The sequence below is a fragment of the Nicrophorus vespilloides genome, unplaced genomic scaffold (assembly GCF_001412225.1).
Source record: "Nicrophorus vespilloides isolate i.1.1-1 unplaced genomic scaffold, Nicve_v1.0, whole genome shotgun sequence".
NCBI classification, from domain to species: Eukaryota; Metazoa; Arthropoda; class Insecta; order Coleoptera; family Silphidae; genus Nicrophorus; species Nicrophorus vespilloides.
In genome coordinates this window covers 527,484-552,245 of record NW_017100092.1, presented here as the reverse complement: position 1 = coordinate 552,245, position 24,762 = coordinate 527,484, and the positions used below count along the sequence as shown (strand labels likewise).

The 24,762-nt window shown below is 28.2% G+C and overlaps 1 protein-coding gene across 2 annotated transcripts; it reads left to right on the top strand.

Moving 5' to 3' along the window:
* The first annotated feature begins 485 nt into the window (after positions 1–485).
* On the top strand, positions 486–24,690 carry LOC108567633 (PTB domain-containing adapter protein ced-6). Of its 2 annotated transcripts, none has more exons than XM_017928224.1 (6): positions 486–677; positions 21,795–21,976; positions 23,238–23,477; positions 23,535–24,113; positions 24,170–24,411; positions 24,473–24,690. In XM_017928224.1, exons 2-6 carry the CDS (start codon positions 21,796–21,798, stop codon positions 24,545–24,547), a joined length of 1,317 nt encoding a protein of 438 aa, XP_017783713.1. In that variant the 5' UTR covers positions 486–677; position 21,795; the 3' UTR covers positions 24,548–24,690. The 2 variants fall into 2 exon arrangements, with proteins under 2 accessions (XP_017783713.1, XP_017783712.1); XM_017928223.1 differs by having other exon boundaries at positions 21,792–21,976; positions 24,473–24,689.
* Positions 24,691–24,762: the final 72 nt, after the last annotated feature.

Below are 24,762 nucleotides of genomic sequence, written 5' to 3'. Positions count from 1 at the left end.
TGAAGAATATTACAAAAAAATAGTGGTGAGGCTAAACCAATAAGAATTAATAATATAAATATTATAAATATTGTTTAAAAATGTTTAAGAAAATTCATCTCATTTATTTTACAAAATTATAAATAAGTATTCAATTTAAAAATTCTCGTTGATTATTATGAAATTTAAAATTCTGAAAAACTAATAATTTTGATTCAAATTGTATTTTTTTTTGTTTTAGGTTGAAAGCTGCGATTTATCCTTGATAATGATTATATAAATTTAAAGATCAGCTATGCAAAATTTAGTAAATAATTATTAATTTTGTTTACAGCGACGTCGGCACGTATTCGCGTTCATATTAAATATTATGATGTACGTGCATTCGGATGCCGAACGCAGCAACTGTAAACATTTGTTTACCAGTGTTTACCGATCTTTTCGAATGCTTCACTCGCAGTTCGAATACGCCGCACCAGGTGGCAGCACAAAGTGACAACCTGTTTTCAAAGTAGGTGTTTTTTAGTTGCGATCGTGTCGTGCTCGAAGCGAGTTTGCTGCTCTTTTCCACGCTGCGATACAACCGCATATTACCATTTGGACCACTTAAACATCGCCGAAGAATACAAGGGAACTTTACTTGCTTCTTCAATAAGTGTTGTAACCTACAGCAATCAGCTCCAATCTAAACGACTTAAGTAAGTACAATTGATGTTTGTAGAAAATAGTGTAATTTTTTTTGAACATCTTCACCTCAAGGGGTTGATTTTCGTGACACCATATAATTGTAGAAACACTATTAGAACAGTGCTATTGCTTCTTTTTGTTATACCTTCTTCTCGTCTTTTTGAACTTCTTCTGTGTCTGCGAGTTCCGTATTTGACCTACCTTCTAAGCTGGTGATAAGCGTGCCGTGCATGCGAAAATTGACGTGTTTTTAGTGCCGTCTCTCGTCTGCCGATTCATTTATTATTTATTTTTCTACACGGTACTTCTAAAATCAAACAAATTTTACAGTTAATTTATTCGAACAAAACTTGTTCTGGTTCTACGCTGTTCGTATATTTTTTTATACATTCGTTCGCCAATTAAATCAATAATGTGCAATACACGAAAACGGTTCATTACACCTAACATTCTTCTAAATGTTGGTACAATATAGTCTGTCAGTATTTCAAAATGTCAATGACAACTTAATATTTTTTAATTTTTAAGTTAAAGAAAATTAACATGCACGTTCTAAACAAGGAATGAATGTAAATTGCGAAATACCAATATCTTAGGAGCTTAGTAAAATGTTAAATCTTCGGATTAACTATTACTTTCTTATCTAATAGATTAACCATAAAACTATAAGATTAATATAAATTTATTAACTAAATCACGCATTTAGCCTGTAATTATTAAATGTTTTATCTGTATTAAATTTAAATATAACTTGTTTCTGTTGTTAATACAAGTATTCTGTAAAATGTATGTCCAATTATTCTCGTTATATGTGGTTGTTTCATGTTAATCAAACCCACATTTATTATTTTAACGATGTAGGCACTTATTGATTGTTTATCCTAATTGCTGAATAGTTACATATGCATTAACACAATTAGTGTCATTTATAACAAATATTTTTGTTTTGAGTAGTAACTTAGAAATATATTACCAAAACAATACTTTTAATATTTGAATATTTTAGAATGAGGACATGTGGGTTAACATAAAAGATAATATCAGTCTCTGCTTAGTACTAAACTATTCAGAGACTGAAACATTTAATCGAGAAAGATAATTAATTGATTACAACACTACATTCACTAAACATAAATTAAGATATACTCAAGTTTTCAAATTCTGGTGTTGATATTATTATGCATAGAGCAAAATACGATATTATTTTAAGCAATGTATTTAAATGGACTGATTGATTGATGCACACGATTTATATATTATTAGAACTTACTAAAAGAAAACATTGGGAAATTAAAAATATTATAAGATATTGTCTAAATAATAATAATGTTTATCAGTTGTACAAAAAAAACATATACAGAAATAAAAATAACAAAATAAATATATATAATTTCAAAAAAGTCAACTGATACAAGGGTCTTTTTGGCAGGGATATTGTCTTTCATCTACATTTATTGCTTTTTATAAATTTATATATGTTATAATGTCATTGAAACATGTAAAATATGCTATTTTTATGTTTTAGTTTAAGTTTGATTTGCAAAAAAAGGACATATGACTTAATGAATTGAAGAAACATTATCAAAGAACTCGTTATTTACTCGAGATTTACTCTATGATTTATTATTAACAAGTTATTTTATTACAATAGTAATAGTAATTTAGGTTTTAAAATTTATATAAATATTGTTATTATCTGTTCATTTATTACAATAACATTATAAAATTTTCGAAATATTTTGTATATTATTTCTAAGAAAATTCCTTCACATGCGTTGATTGAAAATCAACAATTAAAAACAACACAATTCTTAATAACATACTATTTTAATAAGCGCAATAATTGATGCTGGGATTTTTCACTTCTTCAAGAGAATGCAACTGTATATATATATAAAAAAAAAAGCACACAGACGTAATTTACCCATTGTTATTTTGTTTCATCTCTCGTAATTTTTTATTCATTCTTTGCGAGATGTGCGATCACTTAAACAATAATTTCCGACCGGCGTATGTCATGGCATTTTGATGGATTGTTCTTACGAAATTTGCTCGACGCTAATGGCAAGAGTGCTCCAGTTCTAGCGTTACAAAACGACAGCGATAATAATAATAAGACACACAATTTCAGTCAATTCATTGCAATCCAACAACCGACCATATATTTAGTACAAGATTGTTGTAACCATTTTTTTAATCTTGATCTTAACATAACTTTATGTGCTTAGTATAAAATGTACCTTTCAAAATTTATATTTTTATAGTTTAATTCAATAGTGCGCGTAATCGGTTTCACCAAAATCATAGTCTGTTTGAAACTGGACTAATCGAGTATTTTAAAACTGTGAAATTTTTAGAATTTAGTAAAAATTTAGTTTGTTTTGAAATGATTAAACCGTACTATATTGGAACCGCACTATGCGAGATATTGTTTTCCTTAAATGAAATGAACGTATTTTTATTGATGATTGATGAATTTGTATGGCAAACGACTCAACTAAGAATACTAATGTTTAATTTTTACTAATTTTGTATAATAAATTTAGTTGAAAATAACTTTGTTACTTAACAGAAATGAGCTTACAATAATTACATATTAGTTAGTACATTTAAATTTTAAATAATATTGTTTTTCTATTTGCACAACGTCACTTTTAACACACTTTCGATTTGTTCAAGTGCACACGTTTTCTTTCTATGCGTTTTGATATTTTTGCTTTCGATTAGTGGTAATTGTGCGCTCGTTGCATAACACTTGACCGCGTTGCGGAAAACGGAAATTGTACATTGCATCCGGTCCAAGTGCATCCTTCCTAAAGTGAACTTCCGTCAGGTTCATGCTACGACAGACGTCGACATCGAATTTACTTAAGTAATTAATGTGAAAAAAAAAACATTTCTAGTGAATCGAAACATTTTGTAGTAATTGCAAAGCTTTATTTACTTTTCATTATTAAATAAATACATAGAAAATTAAAGAATTTTATTTTGAAATTATAGTATTCTGGAGTTGGTGAAAACAAATACGTTTTTAAATATAATTATTTCGATAGTTTGAATACGTATAAATATCATATTGATATGATTTTTTTGAGCAATTATGTGAAAATAATGAGGAAATTTATTATAATTTACATACGGAAGTTCGTTTGTTATCGAAATGCAATTGTTTGCAGTATTTCTTTGATATCTTTAAGTCTTTAAAAGACTTCCTTTTGAAAATTGATAAACCTATGGCAACAAAATTAATTGTATGGAAAAAAAACAATATTTTCTATTTTGCTCTAAAATTGATTTGTTTAAATCTGTTTTCAATTGAAATGATTATTGAGTTTTTGAAAATTTGATGCAACTGTTTGTTGTTGAAAAAAATATTACAAATTTTACTTAAATTTTAAGTTGTATTTATAGTAATTTTTACATAGAAATATGACATTTATTTTTGTGATGAAGGTCCTGATATTTTTTGGCGATGAAATCGTCTAGAGTCATGTGTCGCTTTATTTTTCTTTCATTAAGTAAATGTTGGTAACAGGCGATCGCACCCAAAACTCCTTTTTGGCAACTACAAACTACAATTTGATCAACGATTTCGGTTATCGTTTCTAAACTTTTTCTAAGAAAATCTGTTGCAAGTTCTTTTGGTTCATCGTCTTCAGAATCAGATATTTGCGTTCTTCAATTCCTTGTTCTGCCAGTTCTTGAAGGTCGTCGTTGGTAAGGTCCTTACCAGAAACCTGCAGTAACTCATTAACATATCCTGCTCATCTTCATCTCAAACGAGTATAGCTACATGTTCGGGAATAATCGTATTATATACGAATCAATGAAATGCTGCGATAATTTGAATACGCGTAAATTTTGAATTTTTATAGCAAATCAGCGTCAATCAAGACCGCTAAATGAGATCTTACTTTATATTACCTTTATATGGAATAACGAATTAACGTTACGTAATGTTAATTCATAACCAAGATATGTTTTCATTAATCACTCATTCTAATTAGATTAGATATATGCATAAAATTATGGCTTTCACACTATACCTGCACCGAAAAGCGAAAATTCTGATATAATAACCCCTGATTTATAGTATACCGAATTATATATATATATTGATGCCAAGATTAAAAAGTATTGACAAAAATATAGTAATATTCAATTTCCTAGTATTGAATGAAACATTGTTTCTATATTTAAATCCTTTTACTAACGTAATAGAACAACAGTTTTTGTTTCTGATGTGTACGAAATCAATGATCTTTCCAATCGTGCACAAATGTCTTTGTTTGCGCCTAGACGCTGCGAATCGAAATTTAGAAAGCGTCAAATTTAAGCCTTTCTTGTAACAACGATTTTCAATGCACGCTCAGTATAAATTATCTTCGATTGAAATATGTTGTGTAACGTGAAAAAATCGAAATACCACCATTCACATGGATGGAGACGAAATTGCCCCATTAATGCAACACTGAACGCACCGGATTGTAATTGGGAGCAATTTGTAGATCACAGCATCAACGTGATCATCACATCATCATATCACAATGCACACTGAACTCTATTTATTGCCTCACTGAATGCTTATGTCAAGTTCAGACTCACTAGCCTCAAATACCGACATATTTGTCTTTTCTCTCTCTCTCTCGATCTGTTTCTTCGTTACATATGATTTTTATCAATTAGCAATTATCTTTAAGTTAATTAAATCAGATGCGGTTTCCTATGTGAACTAACCCTCCTTTAATAAGGTAATGCTCATTTGCATGCATAATACATAATAATTAGTATTTTATTAAGGATGATAATGTTAAGTGATTTAACGATAATGCATATGTTTTTTTTAAGAACTTTTATCTTACGTTCGATAATTGATTTAACAATTTCCAATAATAAACATGACGCCAAATGATCGCATTTTGCTTTGCCAGGAATGTTTTGTTATAAAACAGTAAAGGTGTCACGTATAGAACAATGCTAATTACTCATTTGTTTACCCACACTACACGACAATCACAATAATGCAAATTGAAAAATACATAATTCATACTGCTTTCATCGCCTTCGGCATTTAATACGGAGCAGATTTTGTGTTTGAAAGAATGCAAAAAAAAAATATTTCTTAATGAGAAGCGCGGGCCAAGACCGTGAATTTTTATTAATAAATGTTTGTTTTACAAATTTGGTATCTCATTTTTTTTTTTTTGCTCTGAGGCAAATATTTTTTTTCAAATTATATTACTTGAAGAAGTTTAATTTTCAGTTTTAATTAATACTAATTAATACTATAACTAATTTGTAAAATTGATTTTATATTTTTTACTAATTTATATGAAATTTGAAAAAATACATTATATATTATAAGAATAGAAAAAAAAAAGAATAATAATATTTATTAGTTGCAATGAAACCAAACGGCTATCGACCTATGTATTTCCGCCATATAAGAATATTATTAGTTTTTCCATCTAATAAAATTATTTTCTTAACTTTTGAAAAATGAGCAAATAACATGATACAAAATATTAATATTTGTTATTAGTCACTGGAAAAGGCAGATTTTACTCAGTCGTAACCAGTGGAAACATTACCAATTTGTTTCTCTCTTTATGTTATATTAAACATGTCTTGTCAAGCATCCAACGTTTTAAAATTCTAAGTTTCTATTAATTTTCTTTATTGTTTATATCACATATATTAATATATTAATAAATTTATCTATCTGCTAATAATAATAATGTTTATTGCATCAGTCGTTAAAAAAACATACAGTAATACAAAATAAATATATATAATTTCAAAAAAAGGACTATTGATCTTTCGATGTATCTACTAATATATTGTTTTTACTACAACCGTTTCTTTGAAATATGTTCATGTTTATATATGAATTTCTTGATCATCATTATTAATATTGTGAATTAATAATTATTTTATTTAAAAGCGGTAATTACGTATGAAAAATGCAACAATTAAGTAGTTATTTTTTCGTATTTATAGAATAATTCTATACATGTGTGTCAAGCCTATAATAAGTATCGCTCAAGTTTGTTTCTTTTTTTTTTCATACAAAAAAATACGCGTTTTCTCTACATGCATGTTTGGTTTCAGTTCAATTGCATTATTATTTTTAACTCATACAATGTTGACCTTAATCACGATCACGGATCTCGAAATAACGAGATGAAATATCAAATAAATACAAAACCAATAAATTATTAATTTTCATTATTCAGTTCCCGCATTTTTTTTTTATTAAATTAAATTCCTGAAAATTGTGTTTCCAAGTTCAAAAATGGCAATCAAGATCTTCATCCCAGGAAGATAATTATTTACGACTGGTAACACTGTAAAGATGTAATCTTCTTATAAATACTGGAGAAGAACAGGACTATCTCACCCAACTTCATCGCGTATACGAAGCAATTCTGCAGAAAAGGACCGATCGACGTGGTCATATCTTTCTTCACAAAAATGCGCGCTCAAAAATCACAAACATCGACAAGAAGGCTCTGAATATTCTCGAATGGGTGTTCTCCAGCATCCTCCATACTCTCCGGACCTTACGCCAACAAATTATCACCTTTTCTGTTCTATGTTGAATCAAACGAAGGGCGTTACTTTCGCCAACAATGAAGACTGAAAAATGATTAAAATGTCTGAAAATTGATTAAAATTAATTAATTCGAAAAATTGAAGCAGATAGGTTTGTAGAGTAAGAAAAATACTTGCGAATGCATATACTTTACCTAACAAAAGACAAATTTTCAGAAAAAAAAAAATAAAAAAAACGCGGGAACTTATTACACAACCCAATACATGGAAAAAAAATACAGTTTCAACTTTCAATAGCCTTTTGTATGTATGTAGGAACATATATGCAATAAATTATGATAAGAATCATTTCAATTTTTAAACATATTTTATAAATAAATATGTTATAATACACTTTATGCTAAAATACAGTTACACTCGGAGAAAGTACTTGTTTGGATGGCTATTAGTGTTTTCCACTTATATAACTGACAAATAAAGAAAATATCTATGACGTTTTCCAATATATTTATCTATGAGAATATTTGTTTTCACAATTACACTATAAACAAATAAAAAATAAAACAAGAAAAAAATCATTACATTTATTATTATCAATAAAGCAAATAATAGTTCTAATAAATATTAAATAAATACAAAATTTATCTTTAATTAAAATTGATTCATATTATAACAATTGTAATGTAATTTCTGTTATATGATATGAGTTATTTGATATTATTATGTACAGCAAATTGAGATTAAATTTTGTCCAGAAATGGAATGAATATATAATGAAATCTTGCGGTGAAATCCTACAATTACAATCAGATATGAGATAGTCATGAACGGCTTCATTCTAAAATTACTTCCTGCTTTTTAGCAATGATTAAATGTAAAATATTGTAATATTACACAATATGGATTATACATTAACCATTTATTAATAATTAATGCAACAATATGTCTTAATATTGTCTAAATCTATTATTTATTAAAATATAAACACATTATTAACATATAATTAACATTACTATATTTCAGTTATGTACTAGTTTATGTTACATATTTAATAGGGATTGCTGGATTTATTCATAAATTAACTATATAATAATTAAATTTAATAATATACTTAAAAAGTATGTTATATCACATTTTTAGTATTTGTGACAATTGAGAAATATCTGACAGATATTTCAAATATCTGTCAACTTTAATGTGCTATTGCAGTTGTTGGTTCAAATTCAACCAATAATAGTTCATACGTCTAACAAACATTTATGTCTCATATCACTTATAATTTGGTAGCTATTTAGTAACTAAAAGAATAACATTTTATAATTAGATGTGACCAATGCATCTTATGAAGGGGTTGTTAAAGTAAATTGTTGACTGCTATTAAACCCATAAAAATAATATTATTTAAAATATTCATTAACGATTTTCTAAACATAACTATACCAATATTTGTATTATATAATCAAAATAATTGGAGAATTATGAATTCGATTTTAATAGCGGTGACTTCCTGCAATTTGAAATGAGACCAATCAAGAGTTCTTCGACTCCCACGTTCGTTACCTCCTCCCTACTCGCTTTATCTTTGTCCGTTTCTTTCACACTTCTGTTTCGTAATTTTCTCCTCTTAATTTATTTAAGTTTCGTTCTTTGTTAATTATTATCAAATGAGACAATCGGTTACCGAGCTCCGTGCTATATCTTTCTCTCTCAAACCCACCGAGTCCAGTTCCACTCGACTTGCGCTCTTTTCAACATGCATTCAAGGCTGAAATCATACACACAACATACAACAATCCAACCTCCCATCTGTATAATATCTCCTGTTACTGAGAACCGCGAGACTTGCCCACCACAGAGCTGTTAAATTCCGGGTTACACGTGGTACCAATCAGTACCAGACACTGAATGGTACCGCGAACCGTGGGTACCATCTCTCCTCGACCAGAGTTATACAACAACATCAATGCAGACATACATGCACACAGATATTCGCACTTGTTTGCTGCTTCCATAACAGAGAGTTAGAGATTCCACATTGCATAGAATGAATAACAAAAATAATCTAAATGTTATTCCGCAAAACAAGGAAATGCAGATCATTAAACGCGCTCTTTACACAGAGTTCATTGCCATGGCAATAATTTCAAATTACTAATCGATACTGAACTGCTTACTTTTACCATTCGTCATTGCATTTGCTGGACTTTAAAACCAAGCCCACTCTGTTGCGAAACGCTTGGCATGGTGTGTGGGAGTGCTCGATGTTTGTTGTACTTCTACACTCTTTTTTTTTAGTCATGTATCACTGAGATACTAGTTTATTATCATCATTCTGCACACAATCTAACATAATGCATTATTTCCATAGCTTTTAGAACAAATATTTGTACATGAGTTTAATGCGAAATTGTTTTCGCATCTCCATTACTGTTTTCTATTAATGGTTTTATTCAGTTATGAAATGGCGGATTCCATCTCGACGATGCCCATTATTTGTGTTCGTGCTTTAAACAAATTATTGTTTAGAGCCGTACGTTTTGTGCTTTCAATTGTCTCCATACACGTACGAACCATCTGTTCGAATATTTTTCAATTCGAACTTTAATTCTTACTATTCATTTTTTAAACATACTTGTTTGTAATATTAATATTTATTTTGAGACAATTGAAGACTCGTACAAAGCTGAGTTTCTTCTTTTTTTTTATAATATTAATATAATCGACGTGAAACTAATCAAATATAAACAAATGACTGAAGTCTTTCAGTCCATTTTAGATTTTATAATTACTGCTATAGCCTCAACTTATCTACTTATAGAGTTTAGTTGATACAATGTCTTTAACAATTACTAAGTTTTTGATCTTAACAATTAATTTTAATTTATTTTCACAAATAATTCTCTTATATTCGGATATTTTTTCTTGCCAATAAACGTTATTATTAAATTAATTAATATTAATTGTATACATTTATTTATTTTGTTCAACCTATTTATATACAATGATATATATTTAAAAAACATTATTTTCATAAAAAGTTAATAATTTATTGCATTAAATTATTTACTTAAAAATTTAAAAATTCATTCAAGACTGCTTTCCAAATTAGCTATGACAAATTAGAAACAAACTGGTTTTTGTTTTTAGACAAATCATATTTTGAATATTTTGATCATAATTTAAACTTTATATTTTGTTTTGACATTATCCGAAGTTGATGTCACCTATTCGGTCATCTTATTTAATTTATAGTATAACTAATAGTTTAAATATTGGTTTAATTGGATTATTTAACTGTAACTAAATTAAAGATTTTATGTCAATGCTAACCAAACTTACCAAATGTTAGAAAATTTTATATGTTTTGATGAAATATCTTTCAATTTCCCATACTTGTAAAATAAAGTTGTGTGATTTAAACTTTTATTAAGAAATCAATTACATTTCCAACATTTTACCACGAAATGAGTTTATTGAGTACTCTTTTATTTTTACATTAATTGCAATAGGAAACATTGTTGCCAACTTATGTAAATATTACTGTCAGTGTGTACATTTAACAATCCTAAATATGTTCAATTACCATATATTTTGATAGCGTTTTTATAACACAGTTTTTATACAATACATCTTTTTTCTATTACGTTTTTTCTTCATGTACCTAAATTTAATTTCAGTTGTCAGGGATATCCACTTTGTATATGTAATTAAATTTCATAATATTTTGGCTGTTGAGAGCCAAATCATGTAATATCATACTTTTTAGATATATAATAACTATAAAAATATATTTATACTAATTATAACTGATCAATCGACCAAAAACTAAGGGTTAACAAACAAGTTTATTTTTAAATCTTTCAAATAAAGAGAAACTAGTTTGTATATTTTTAAGGTAACTTTTTGCACTTTTTTTACTTTGCGAAGGTGTACGAAATGATAGTTGTCGTTGCCTTCTTTCTAATCGTTGCCTCCTTTTCATCTGTTCGTGTCTTACATTTGACAAACAAGGATATCTCGATTCGGCCATTTTTTTCTACAGAAATTAGGAGCCTAGAAGATGAAAGATGACCCAGATTCGCGGCAGAAAGAAAACACTTTCATCGCGAGAAAACTGTTCGTTAGTTTCGAATGGATTGGGCAACCACAGTGGAACGTGATCACAGTTTACACTATATGTATTTTTTTATTATTTATATATGGATAAGTAGGTGAAAAGCGGAGGCCTTCGACGAGACTGCAGTATTGTCTCGTCCGCGCAATTAAAACTCACCGTAATTGCCTTCAACAATACTCGCAGCTCGCTTCAATGCCAACCTGTTGCAAGAAGGCGATGATGCTTTTATTGGTCTTTAAGTTTATTAGGACATCGCATCGCTTCGGACTCATCTCTGATATATAAACACGTAGAAAGGAAAACTTATGATGTTCAACTTGGTTTTTAATAATACAGCAATGTTATTTTGCACATAATCTTATTGGTTTTTCCTTGCGATTTATTGCTAATAATAATATTATTCATTACGGTAAATACGGTAAATAAAATTTAACAACATGTAATGCAATAATAATATAGGAAAAAAAACATACATAATAAAAAAAAATAATGGGAACAATTGCAAATCCGCGTTTGAAACCTTACTAAACAGCATACAAATAAACTGCACAAAAAGATACTTGAGTTTTTATAAACAAAAACAATCATTTATATAAAAAAAATCTGTACTAATTTATTGAAATTTATTTTGATTTAGTCAATTTATTTTTTTTTTGCTTTTACAGTTTTAAACCGTACTATGCAAAGCCCTAATATACCAAATGTTTTATATTTATATTGAATTAACTTGAATATTATACAATGTGTATTGAATTCACTTGAATATTTGCTATGATTTAAAAATTACTTTATTTACACTGACATATTTTTAAAAATATTCACAGAAGTATTATGAAATAGAGAAGTTTCCAACAACAAAAATTAAAGACATTTCTTAGGCAACTAAATTTGAGATGATGGAGCTGTCTGCAGTAAATCTATCAAAACTTGTTTTCCAGGAAGATTTACTTATGTGCATGTATTGAAAAGTAATCGGGTTTTAATTATATCAATGCAGTTATATTTAATAAATTATTAATGTATCAATAGATGAATATAACCAGTAAGCAAGCTTGTTCAGTCTAAAATAGGAAAGTTGACAACATGTCCATTTTGACATTTGTAAAAGTAATGAAAATCCTATGTATTTATGTAAACAAAAATATTTTCTCCGATGATTTTATAATATTTTCTTTGAACAAAAACTATTGTTTTGCAAGTTACTTAATCACTTTTTAATACAAATGATATTTAATTATGTGCATTACAGTTATTATCAAGTAAAAAAAAACTAGAGTTTTGAATGGATTAAAATTTAGTTAATTTGAATTTAGAAGTAAAACTTATATATTTTTGCACTATAAATAATATTAAGAAATTGCTAAATTATTATTTTAAAATTATATGTATTTATAAAATGTATCTTTTCAGATCCAATGCACATTTGAATTAACATTGTTATTATGTTGGCATTATTTGCCAGCTTTTTTAAATTTTATTTCATTTTTGTAGTTATCTTTCATGTTAATAATTTGTATATAAATAAATACATGAATGTTTTACTTCATAATGTTGATCATATTGATTAAAATAAATGCAATTGAAAATAGAAACCATATTTTTTTCAAACCGTTTTTTAATAGATTAAACAAAGAGAGAAAGATAAAAGTAGCACCAATTACATTATCCTGTCAACCGAAATGTAGCAATTATCCTATATTACATAAATTGCACATAATTAATACTCGCCAACACATACATGTATATCGGTTTACACATAATTACTTTCTGTTAATAACTGTTTAAATTAATATTTATTGATTTGTAATAATACAGTAAGCATCGCCGATAATATAATGAAATAATCATAATGTTCTACAGAAGTTTAAAGAGCATTAAATTTAATTAACGGAAATGCTAGAGATATCTAATCAAATGTATGTTAATTTAGATATTTTTTTCACCTAATTTTGTAATCATCGACGATGTTTACTTGTAGATATCGATAGAAAAATTGATATCGTTTTACGAGGGTGAAGAACTTTTGCTGAATGTAATTGAGCAGAAACTGGAGCATGTCGATTAAAATTCAATAAGTCAACAGTCCTGTCGACTCTATTAGTATATTTCCATTATACAGTGCATATATTTTCCATAAAACTGTGCAAATCTCGTAAGATTTATGTAATATAAAAAAATATTGTAATTATAACAATAATTACAGCTTATGATTAATTTAAATTAATTAGATATATATTAATTAGTTCATTTCAATGTATGAGTAAACATAGTTTTTTTTTTTTCAAAGGAAGTAATTATAACATTAAATATATATATTTGTGAAGCATATGGAAGTAGCAGATATCAATGCTTCCCAACCGAAAAATAAGTATAAAAAGTTCGGAATTCAGCTATACCGGAGGTATTATTTATACTTATGAAGAGTGCCTTAAAATTGTTTATTCATGAGGTTGTAAAAGATTGAGATGCACTGGCATATATGACTTAACTTGTAACTCAGCAGATCGTGAGTGGTACTAGTCTTAACAAGTTATAAATTTGAACACACATAGTGACTTGTTACTTGACAAGTTGTAATACAAGACTTAACAACATAAGTTTCACATTGCTTCAGTGTATACGCGTTTTGCACATGATAAACTTTATTTTAATATACTTTATTTATTTTCATGTTTCCGTTGGAAATGGTTTATCTTTGCTTCATTTAATCTCTTCGTTTTACACATTAAATAATAATATTTATTGCTACAATAAATTACAAAAATAAAAATCCTAATACAATATGAAAACTAAAATTAGACTTCTGCAAGGAGCTGTATCTTCACATTCAACAAATAAAAAAAAACTATGGAAAGGTATGATGTGATCAGTCTTGATTTCAATTTGCTATCAATTACATAAAAATAATGATCAAGGTAAACTTAACGTCCTTTATTTAATTCCTTGCAATATTAGTTTTAGGCAATATAACATTTCCAGATTAAAAATTTTGTAATGCAATTATCATCTCAGGTCCATGAACTAATTTCTCATAAAGATCACGTAACGTGTGTATACTTAAACAATGTAATCAGTATAAGTGAAGGAACTGGAAGGAAAAACAGAAGTGCTTTCTCAACTTTTCTCTCCTCCGATGTATATAAATCCAGTATTCTCTCACATATTGTTCCGAGTCTCGGAAGAATGGAAAGTGTCAACAATTTAATTTCTATTTCTCGCAAGTTTTTTTCTTCTTGTCTTCTTTTCTTTCTCTTGATCTGGATATAACACACGTTTCCGCTTCACTTAAAAAGAGCAAAAAGGGTGAAACCTTTTCGAATACAATAAAGAATAGCAATAGTTCAACGACACCGAAATGTCGTTTTTGTAGAGGGAGAGGAAGTCTCCAATTGGATAATATAATTCAGACTTCAGATTCATTACACTTTCGAAAGGTATCGAAAATGCATTTTTTTTGATAATTTCAAGATATTAAATTTAATATTTTTTGTTTATCATCGTTAGATTAATTTTCTAATAACATAAAACTAAATATTCTTCATAACATTCTTGAATTCTTAGATAAAGTGAGAACAATAATGCTTAAAACATGAAGATTAATTTTTCAAATATTAAGGGTGAGCAGAAATCACATAAACATTATTTAGGAATTTCTTAAATTCTTAGTTAAAACAAAAACTTATTCATATATACTGTTCGTGTTTTCTCTTAAAACACTGAATTAACAGGAAATTAAGTATTATATAAGTATAATAATACGATACAAATAAATATGAGGAAATTTAATACATATTTGTATGGTTGTTATTATAAAGGAAAATGAAAACAATCGAAAGAGATACGAGGAAATTTAATACATATTTAAATTATTATTTATTTTTATAAAAAGAAAATGAAAAACATACTAGGAAATATAATACTTATTTTAATGGTTGAAACTTGTTTAATTGTAAACGTAACTAGACGTCATTTCTCCAAAAAGAAATGCACTAGAACCTCGCTTAACGAGTATAATTCGTTCCAGAATTCCTTACTCGTAAAGTGAAACAATTTTTCCAATTTTCAAAGATGACTAAAAAATCAAAGATGGTTAACATATTCCAATTATAAAGATAAAACACCTGTAATATATCTGAACACATATTTGGAAAATATAGCAGGCGAAAGATTCGGGACTCCTCTTTGCTTCGTTCCTCGATATGCGAAACGTCGTTCGTTATGCGAGTCATTTTTGATATTTTGTTTTCTCTTTAATGGAGTTATTTTTATTACAATTTGTTTTGCGAAATACTCATTATGCGAGTTGCTCATTATGCAAGGTGCTTTTTGTCAATCTTCAGAGACTAAAAAAAAATCCCTCAAAATTAAAATCTTATAACTTCAATTTTTGAAAATATGTTTATATGAATTCAGTTACCGCATTTGCTCCTCAAGCATCTGATTTCAAATATATCACCAAAATGTATAGATCTTTAGCAATTTGAAACAATTTTCTCAAAATTTACGATCCTATAACTTCAATACTAGAATAACTTCTGCGATGTGTTAAGATGCTTTATAAATGCAGAAATACTATTTATTATTTTACTATTTAATATCATCTTAAAATGTTTCTAAACTTAACAATTCATGAAACAGGAACTTAAAATGAATAAAAAATAGAATTTCAATATAAATGATTTTTAGCAGTTTCTTTGTACTTTCTTTTTACATGCATTTTACCTGTTTTCCGTTATTTGTCTAGACACTAAAAGTTTTACAGAAATAAAACAAACATCAAACAACAACAACAAAAACTAATCTGCACAGAGTCCTGATTATTTTTTTTATGTGTGTATGTGATATTTTAAAAAATAGATTGTTTTCGGCCTTGGAAACTCATAATAGGGAAATGCAATTCGATAATTTACAGCATTGCATTTACCGCCTATACATTTTTTTCCCACACTAAAAAAAAACGAATATAAATAAACAACGAACACGTTTCGCCTTGCGAACCGATAAATTTCATTGCTCCATCGAGACCATTTTCAATGGATTATGTAACTTGATCACGACTGAATTCAAAATGATAATATAAAAATATAAACGGTTTTGAATTTTCAACGCCTCTGTCTCGCTGCACGATTTAAAAGTCTGCACTTTATTATATAAAAACCAATAAAGAAAAATACAAATTAAATGAAACACGTTAAATATTTGGAATTACCAACATTTTTTAAGTAATATTTAGTTGTTTAATAACCTTGAAGTTTGTGAAATTAAGCGTTATGCAAACATTTTAGTAGTAAATTAAATGTGTATTAAAATAAAACCAATTAATACATGAATCTAAAAATGATATTCTATAAAAGCTAAAAATAAATTAAGTATAGGTAATATAGAGTTGTATTAATTGATTTGAAGTAACTTATATTTTATAAATTTATATTTTACATATTCTATATGCAATAGCTATTAATTATGTTAGATTAACTTTAAGTTATGTAATCAATCAGAAATCACTTGGAATTTCCTCTTTCCATTCATATTTTAATCAAGGTAAAAACAAGCATATTCTATTTTGATTTTGTTCTAGGAAATTGAGCAAATTATTCTTGAAGCACAAAACCAGTTGTCCTTGCACTTCAACCGAATATGTATATACGAATTGACGATATAAATAATTAATCAATTGTCGAAAATTTACGGTTCATAATGAATAATTTCGTAAGAATAAGTATTTTTTGTTAAAGACATAAGTTTTACTTAAAATTAAATAAATATTTATTATTGTAGAGATAAAAAGTGTATTATTAAAATGTGTATTATTTTAGTTTAATATTATTTTAAACTTGTTTAACTGTCATCTTCAAATGTGAAAATATGATTAACTTTTTGACAGTTTGTTATGACAATTGTCACTTGTAACGAGCAAAAATGGTGAAACCTTTTATTCTTTAACTGTCATCTTCAAATGTCAAATAACTGTCAGATAACTTTTTATGATAAAGAAAATAAATAATAACAATCAGAAATAGATAATCGAAAACACTTTAGGTTTGGGGCATCAAAACAACATAATGAGACACAACGTTGAAATTTTCACTCGATGCATAAATTACATAATGCTTTTCCTATTCCAACTTCCTGCGTTCTTATATTTTTTTTTCTTTTACTATTATTTTGTTTGCTCAAATTCTCTGATGCATAAAATTCCTCAGTTATATGCCGTATCCATTGATTGTGAAATATTTGCGGCTTAATTAACGCTCGATACATTTTCAAAACTTTTGCGCACTTGCAAAAAAAAAAGTATGTAACAAATATGAACTAATTTGAACGTGATACATTGAGGTCAGAGTGTTCGTGTTAGAAATAGGTCCGTCTGTAAATTGAGCGTGTACCGTTTCATGATTGAATTCAACCTACTTTAGTACAGATTTCTATGTGACAAGTCAATATCAAATTTTATTACTTTTTAAACGTGCTATCTATTTAATTTAGTAAAATTTTATGTGATGATTACTAAAATATAAATAGTTGATATTTTTATAAATTACTTAATTAATGAAGGGTGTCCCAAAATGAACGCAAGATTTGAATTAAATAGAAAACACAGTTTTTAGTCTTCAGATTGTGATTTTTTTATTGAATCATAATGCATAAATGGCGGCAAATTCAAATATTGAGGAAACGAAATAATAATTAGGGAAAAGGTTTTGATTAATTAATAAATTATAATCAAAATAGTTAAAAAATAGCAATTGTTTAGCAGTAATTTTTTTCTAAAAAATGATCAAATGAGTAATTATTATTTGTTATAGTGGCACGTCTTAGATGATTGTATTGGATCATATCATAATGAGCAAAAGTATATTTAAGTATCGAGAAAAATATAATTACTTAAATAATTTGATTAATCAAATCAGTGTTATCATGAAACTCTTGATTTTCTTATTAAGAATATGTTCTACCCTTGACATTCACGTTAACTTTTATTAAAATTATTTGGTAGTTCTGAATGGAATTAGGGCTTCACTAATAAATTGATGATTAATATAATTAAAGTCGGTTAATTTTAACACATTTTGATTTCAATATGGAACTTAATTCCTGTATTACTTTAGATAACAAATCATTAAATTTTGAATTGTTAAATTGATGATGCAACAGAACATTGATTTGATGTAAGCAATTCAGTTAAATGTAAGACAAGAAAGAATCAATTAAACTGATAAAGTTTCGTTGAAATCGGCGATGAGGTTCTGCTATTCGAATCAGGTAGATAGCGAAAGAATTTCGAGCAGCAAGTGGAAAGAAAAAGGTTCAGTAACCTGGGAACAATCTGAACTTCTTTATTTTTTCCACGGATCTATCCATCCATCTATCTGTGTAGTGCCTTTGCAGAAGAAACTCTGTGCGTGAATGTGAGTGTGTGTATAAATACGATTGTAAAATTTTAGCCTTCTCGTTTCGCCACATCCCATAATAACAGCTACGAAACAATGCGGTGCATTGTTCGATATTGACTCACGTACGATATATAAATTTATATAACGTACGACCTACATGATGCATATTTCATGAATTTATTATTGTGTGCGTCAAAGAAAACGCTGCGATGACTGAAGAGGAATGGCGGAAAGACGAACTATGGTGATAACTGCGCCACGGCCCAAGGATTAACCGATTCCAATTGAATCGTAAGCTTTCGCATTTTCCTACACAACTGTAGGACAAAACGCATACCAGGACCAGGATCTTAAGACCATCACTTAGCAGCTGTTGCGTAATGGAAATGCCAATGTTATCGGCTACTTGACAGATGCTATATATAAAAACCATGAATTATTTTTATATTATACTCTCAGCAATCGATATCTTCAAATAATTGTAATTTATAAAAAAATATTTAAGAAATGCACTAAATATTTATAATTTAGATATCGCAATAATGTCAGTTTAAGAATCAATAAATATCAATAAAAATAATCAAGAATAAGCCAATATTTATTTATACTAAATTAAACACATTATTACACTATTAAATTGATTTATTTAGTTTATTTTTAAGGTAAATTACAATTTTCATTCTTGATTGTTTTGTTAGTAAAAATAAAATGAGTAACTTTAGAAACCTATTACATTTGCATATAATTAAGATTAAACCCTCATCATGTATTATTAAATTATATGTTTGTATTTTTTTAAAATGAATTTATCAGAACTATTAAATACTTTTTTTATCCAATGAATGTATAAATTAGCTAAGAATATAATGCAAATTTATATATCTATATATAATAGTTTTGATTTTTAATTTTCGTGAAAAATCGGCACGAACTTATCCGGAAAGTAACAAATATAAACACACATAAATAAAAATAAACAAATATACAAAACGTGCAAACAAATAATACATTAATTACTCTTAGTTTTGCGCAACACTTATTGTTTATTATTGTTTAGAAGTCCTTCTACCGTCGGAAATATACAATAACTTTGTAAGTGCAGGTGATTTGAAGAAGAATAAATAAATGCATGTTCTTCTAGTGAATTACACAATGGGAAAGAGAAGTAAGGTGCAAAGATTTAAACATCATACATTGTAATGAACGCAGGATGTCCGTGTCTGTGTATATATTTTTTGTTGTGTTATATTACGTATGATATTTATATGAAAGTCTTAATCATTTTCCATTATAAAATGGGCTTTAAAACGAACGTAACTGTCAAGCGTATCCGAGTAACGGGATTCTATATTTGAATGTCGTGTGATGTTTCCTTTCCAACACCGTGTAATTATCAAAATCCTCTAAACATAAACTGCAAGATTTAATAAACAAAAAGAAAGAAAAATATTAATACTGTTTTAATGCTATTTTATTTCTTTGCATAAATTTTATTATACGACAGTTCTGACGTTATTTATCATTTTATTTACGTAAGTTAAAAACAAATTTCACTTAAGTTTTTATTAATTATAACATTCACTTCATGTTTTTGTTTTGTTTTAGAAAAATAAATAATAATTAACAGTTAATAACAGTAATATTTTTTATTGTAATTATCACAAAAAAATAAACAAAACTAAATATGTATTTATAACAAAATATTATCAAAAAATAAACTGTTACAAAGAGCTACACACCAATAGGTCTTTCTACCTTAATATTATTAATTTACAATTTTTTATAGAGCCAAGTTAGTAATGTGTATTTTGATCAAATTCATTATCATTATTATTCACGTGTCATAAAATGTTTATTATTTGTAAATTCTTCGTTTAAACATATTATTTTGTGTTGCTGTTATCACAGCTTATTTTTTGTAATAATATAATAACATTTATTGCAACAAATTACCATAGTCAACAAAATAACATAATAAGAAAATTAAAACCAAAATGTTTTACTGCAATAGGTATATCAATATCATTTAATTAGTAATTTAATAAATGATTTGATCTAATAATGTTTTTCATAATTATATTAATATGAACATTTTGTATATCTAAAAAAAACATATTTTTCAAGGTTTCTGCTTGTGACTTGTCGAAATTAGTACATTTTGTAAATTGTAATTTAAAAAATTATATATATTACTAATTATTATAAAAGTGATTTGTTTATGATAAATGTAACTTTGAGTATTAGAAATTTATTTTGAATCCAAAAGAGAAATCTTGTAATTTTGACTATTTACAAAATTTGGAAAATGTTTATGAATAAATTGTAATTTAGTTATAAAACCGGAAATATTTTATAACCAAGCAATTCAAGAAATAAATTCCCTACAAAAGTTACTAAATATATTAAGTGGGTACACTTGACGGAATTAGTAGCTGGTAAAATGGTACAATTATGAGTAGTTGATATTCATTAATATTTAACAACCATTCGTGTGTGGTTGCAGCAATAGAAGTATAATATATAACAGACGTTTATTGCTATTCATATATTCTATTCCGTTATAATTTAATTCAGCTTTTGCATCGTTTAAAAAAAATTGAAATGCATTTCTCTTCATTTAAATGATGACAAATGTTTTTTGAAATATTGAATGTAATATTATGATAATGTTTTCAGCTTTTGCATGGAACTGTTTACATGATTCTGTAAAGATAATGTATTTAAATTTATGTAATTGTTAAAATATTTAAAACGAATTGCTTCAAGTTTCTGTTATTTACTTGTTTTTTCACTACTAAAAATCCGATGGCTGGTGTTAATTTACTACAAATTAATAAACATGAGTTTCCTCGGAACCGACGGTTTCGTTTGCAAGAAGCACGAACAACAGATTTTATTTATAAAAAATATACGAATCCTGTTGCTCGTTGTAATCAACATACACATGAATCGTTTAGAATCTGCATGACGAACCTCTCGAGACTCGTGTACTCGTGAATGGATGTACTTAAGGATAGCCTTAAACGATTTCTAAAAGAGCATTTATCTCGCTTTTGCAGCAGGATGTCGACTTTACTGAAATGGGCCCAGAACACGACGCAAGGTAAACTCAACAGCAAGAATAATAGCAGCAGCACCACGAACGGGGAACGAAAATGGATCCACCCACCAGAAGCACTCCAGAAAGGGCACATAGCCTATCTCGTCAAGTTCCTCGGCAACACCGTCGTAGATCAACCTAAAGGTATTTTGCGAGAACTTTCTAATTAGTTTGCGCTCTCCACGCAATCCACACATTTTCTATTGTAAATGCAAAAGCCGTGTAAATCAAACGTCCTTAGATTGCTGCGTACACAACAATTGCATTTCGTTAAAAGCGAAGAATAACTTGCAATTAAGTTTTTCGAAAAAAAGACGTATACTGTAATTAGTTAAAACCTAAGGAAATATACGAAATGCTATTTGAACAGAATTTAAATTTAAAATAATTTGCAAGAACATTCTATTTAATCGCTGAGAATTGAGTGGAAATTGGTATGTAATTTTCTTGCTCTGTCGAGCATAGTATCTTTCCGACGACGAAAATCTTAATTGCGTCCTTGATTTACATTTTGTCTTCTGTTTATTTAACTCAATTTACGTTTATTTCTTAGTAAATTGAAAAATTCGTTTTTAAAATATTTATGTATGCCTACTTCAAGTAAATTAGTTTCAAGTCATCGAATCCTCCAAGTGTGCAGTAGGCATTACAATAAATCGTTTGCTTCCAGTAGGTTGCGCCGTGCGATGCATAATTTAATTTCGCCGCGTCTATATTTATATCGTAGTAGGTTAAACATTTCTACTTGCAATTTCATGTACCTTAAATAGACCAAACACTCCGTATGTGATTGACTTTCCTTTGCGAATTTGCATCTATGACTCTGTTTTCATTCCGACTTCCGTCCGCTCATATGTGCCAGAATGTTACCATCGGAGTTACTTTCATTTATAATTTATTTCAACTGTGCTTTATTCTAACTAAATACAAATAGCTATCAATCAATAATATTTTTTTTATTAAAAATAAATTTTGTTTATCATTTCTACAATACTACCTTAATTAGTACATTACATGATGTGATATATTTATTTAATTGCTGTGACATATAATCTCATTTTCTAATGATATTTTAAGGAAACATACTTGAAAGAAAAATGTGCATTACTTGAATTATTTTGTTGAAATTTATAGACAAAATTAACATAGATTTGTTTCTATTTATAAAATTCATATACGCATAACAATGATATAGAAAATTTACAAATTATTACAAGTCATAATATTTAACTGATTTAAACTTACTATTTTTACTGTTTAAATTATATCTTTGATATTAATTTAAATAAAATAATTCTTAGCTTTATGTTATGTTTATATTATCTAATATGCAGTATAATGTTCTTAAATTATTTTGTAAGATTTTGTTCAGGAATATAAATATTTTATCTTATATTGTTTTTAGGTATCGAAGTCGTAAAGAAAGGAATTAGACGATTGCAGTTCTCACAGCAAATAAAGAAGAGCGAAACCGGTGCTAAGATCAGAAAAGTGGAGTTAACCATCAGTGCGGATGGTGTGGCCATACAAGAACCAAAAACGCACACGATCCTCCACCAGTTTCCATTGCACCGCATTTCGTACTGTGCCGACGATAAAGGAGAGAAGAAGTTTTTCTCGTTCATTGCCAAGCAACCATCGCAAGGTAAAATAGTTAATAATCGTCACCAGTAACTTCAACATATTTTTTGATTTATTTCAGCCAAAAATGACGATGGAAGTGATCAAGAAGACGGACACGAGTGCTTCGTATTCATATCCGATAAGTTAGCAGAAGAAATCACGTTAACTATTGGTCAAGCATTCGAGTTGGCCTACAAGAGGTTTTTGGAGACGTCCGGTAAAGATTTGGAGTCTCAAAGGAGGGCGATGATAACGCAGCAGAAGATCAAGAGGCTCGAAAATGAGAGCAACGTCTACAGGCAGCGCTTGTTAGACCTCTCGAAATTCAGCAGTATTAAAATAGATTTGGATCAGTACTTGATAAAGCACGAGATTAAGAACATCTTGGAAATCAGCGGTGCCAATAGCGAAACGCTACCTGCAGAGCAAACCAATGGAATCACGAAAATGCTGGACTTTAGCGAAACCACGAATGGAAGTGCTCCTCCTGTGCCTCCTAGGAACTTTGATAACGCTCCGGCAGTTGGAACTAAGTTGGAGAATCTTTTATTGAACGATTTGGAGCAGGACGATGATTTCGATCCAAGATCTTACGAAACTCATACACCAACGTCTCCTCAAATCTTCACCAACGGAACGTCATCAAGTCCACCGTTACGTAAGTCTTTTAAAATACTTACTGTAAAACAATTCTTATAAGTATTAACTTTGTAGTGGCACCACCTCCGAAAGCGGCCAGACGTAACATCAACAATAACGAAAGTCCGGTGAAGAGTTTCGGGCAGGATTTGTTTGGAGCAACACCCTTCAGCAGCACGATGACGCCATCACCAAACAGCACAACCAGTGCCAAAATCCTGGATCCATTCGAGATGGGCGACTTCAATACGGTCGCATCTCAGCAGGAAATCGAAAACGCCATCGGTTTAATCGATAAAAGGATTCTGGAGATGACGGTAAACTAACATTCAAATTAAAATATGCAGTTTCTTAAAACAATTTATTTCTTATTTGCAGAATGGATTCAGTCGCGGTATCAGTTTCGGCAATGAAGATTTCTCACTGGAAAGCTTGGATCCTTTAAAAAACTAAAAGGGAGCAACTTAGGTCTTTTGTATAATATTTAAATTGAAAAAAAAAGAAACAAATAATCCCAAACAAAAGAAGAAAGAGAGAAAGTTAGAATCTTGTCATATTGGCCTTTTCCCAAAAGATGTAAAAACATTATATTTTTTTAAATAATATTTTTATATGATATTATATATATACTTTAAGTATTATTTAGAAAGAAAAAATCTTTATATTAT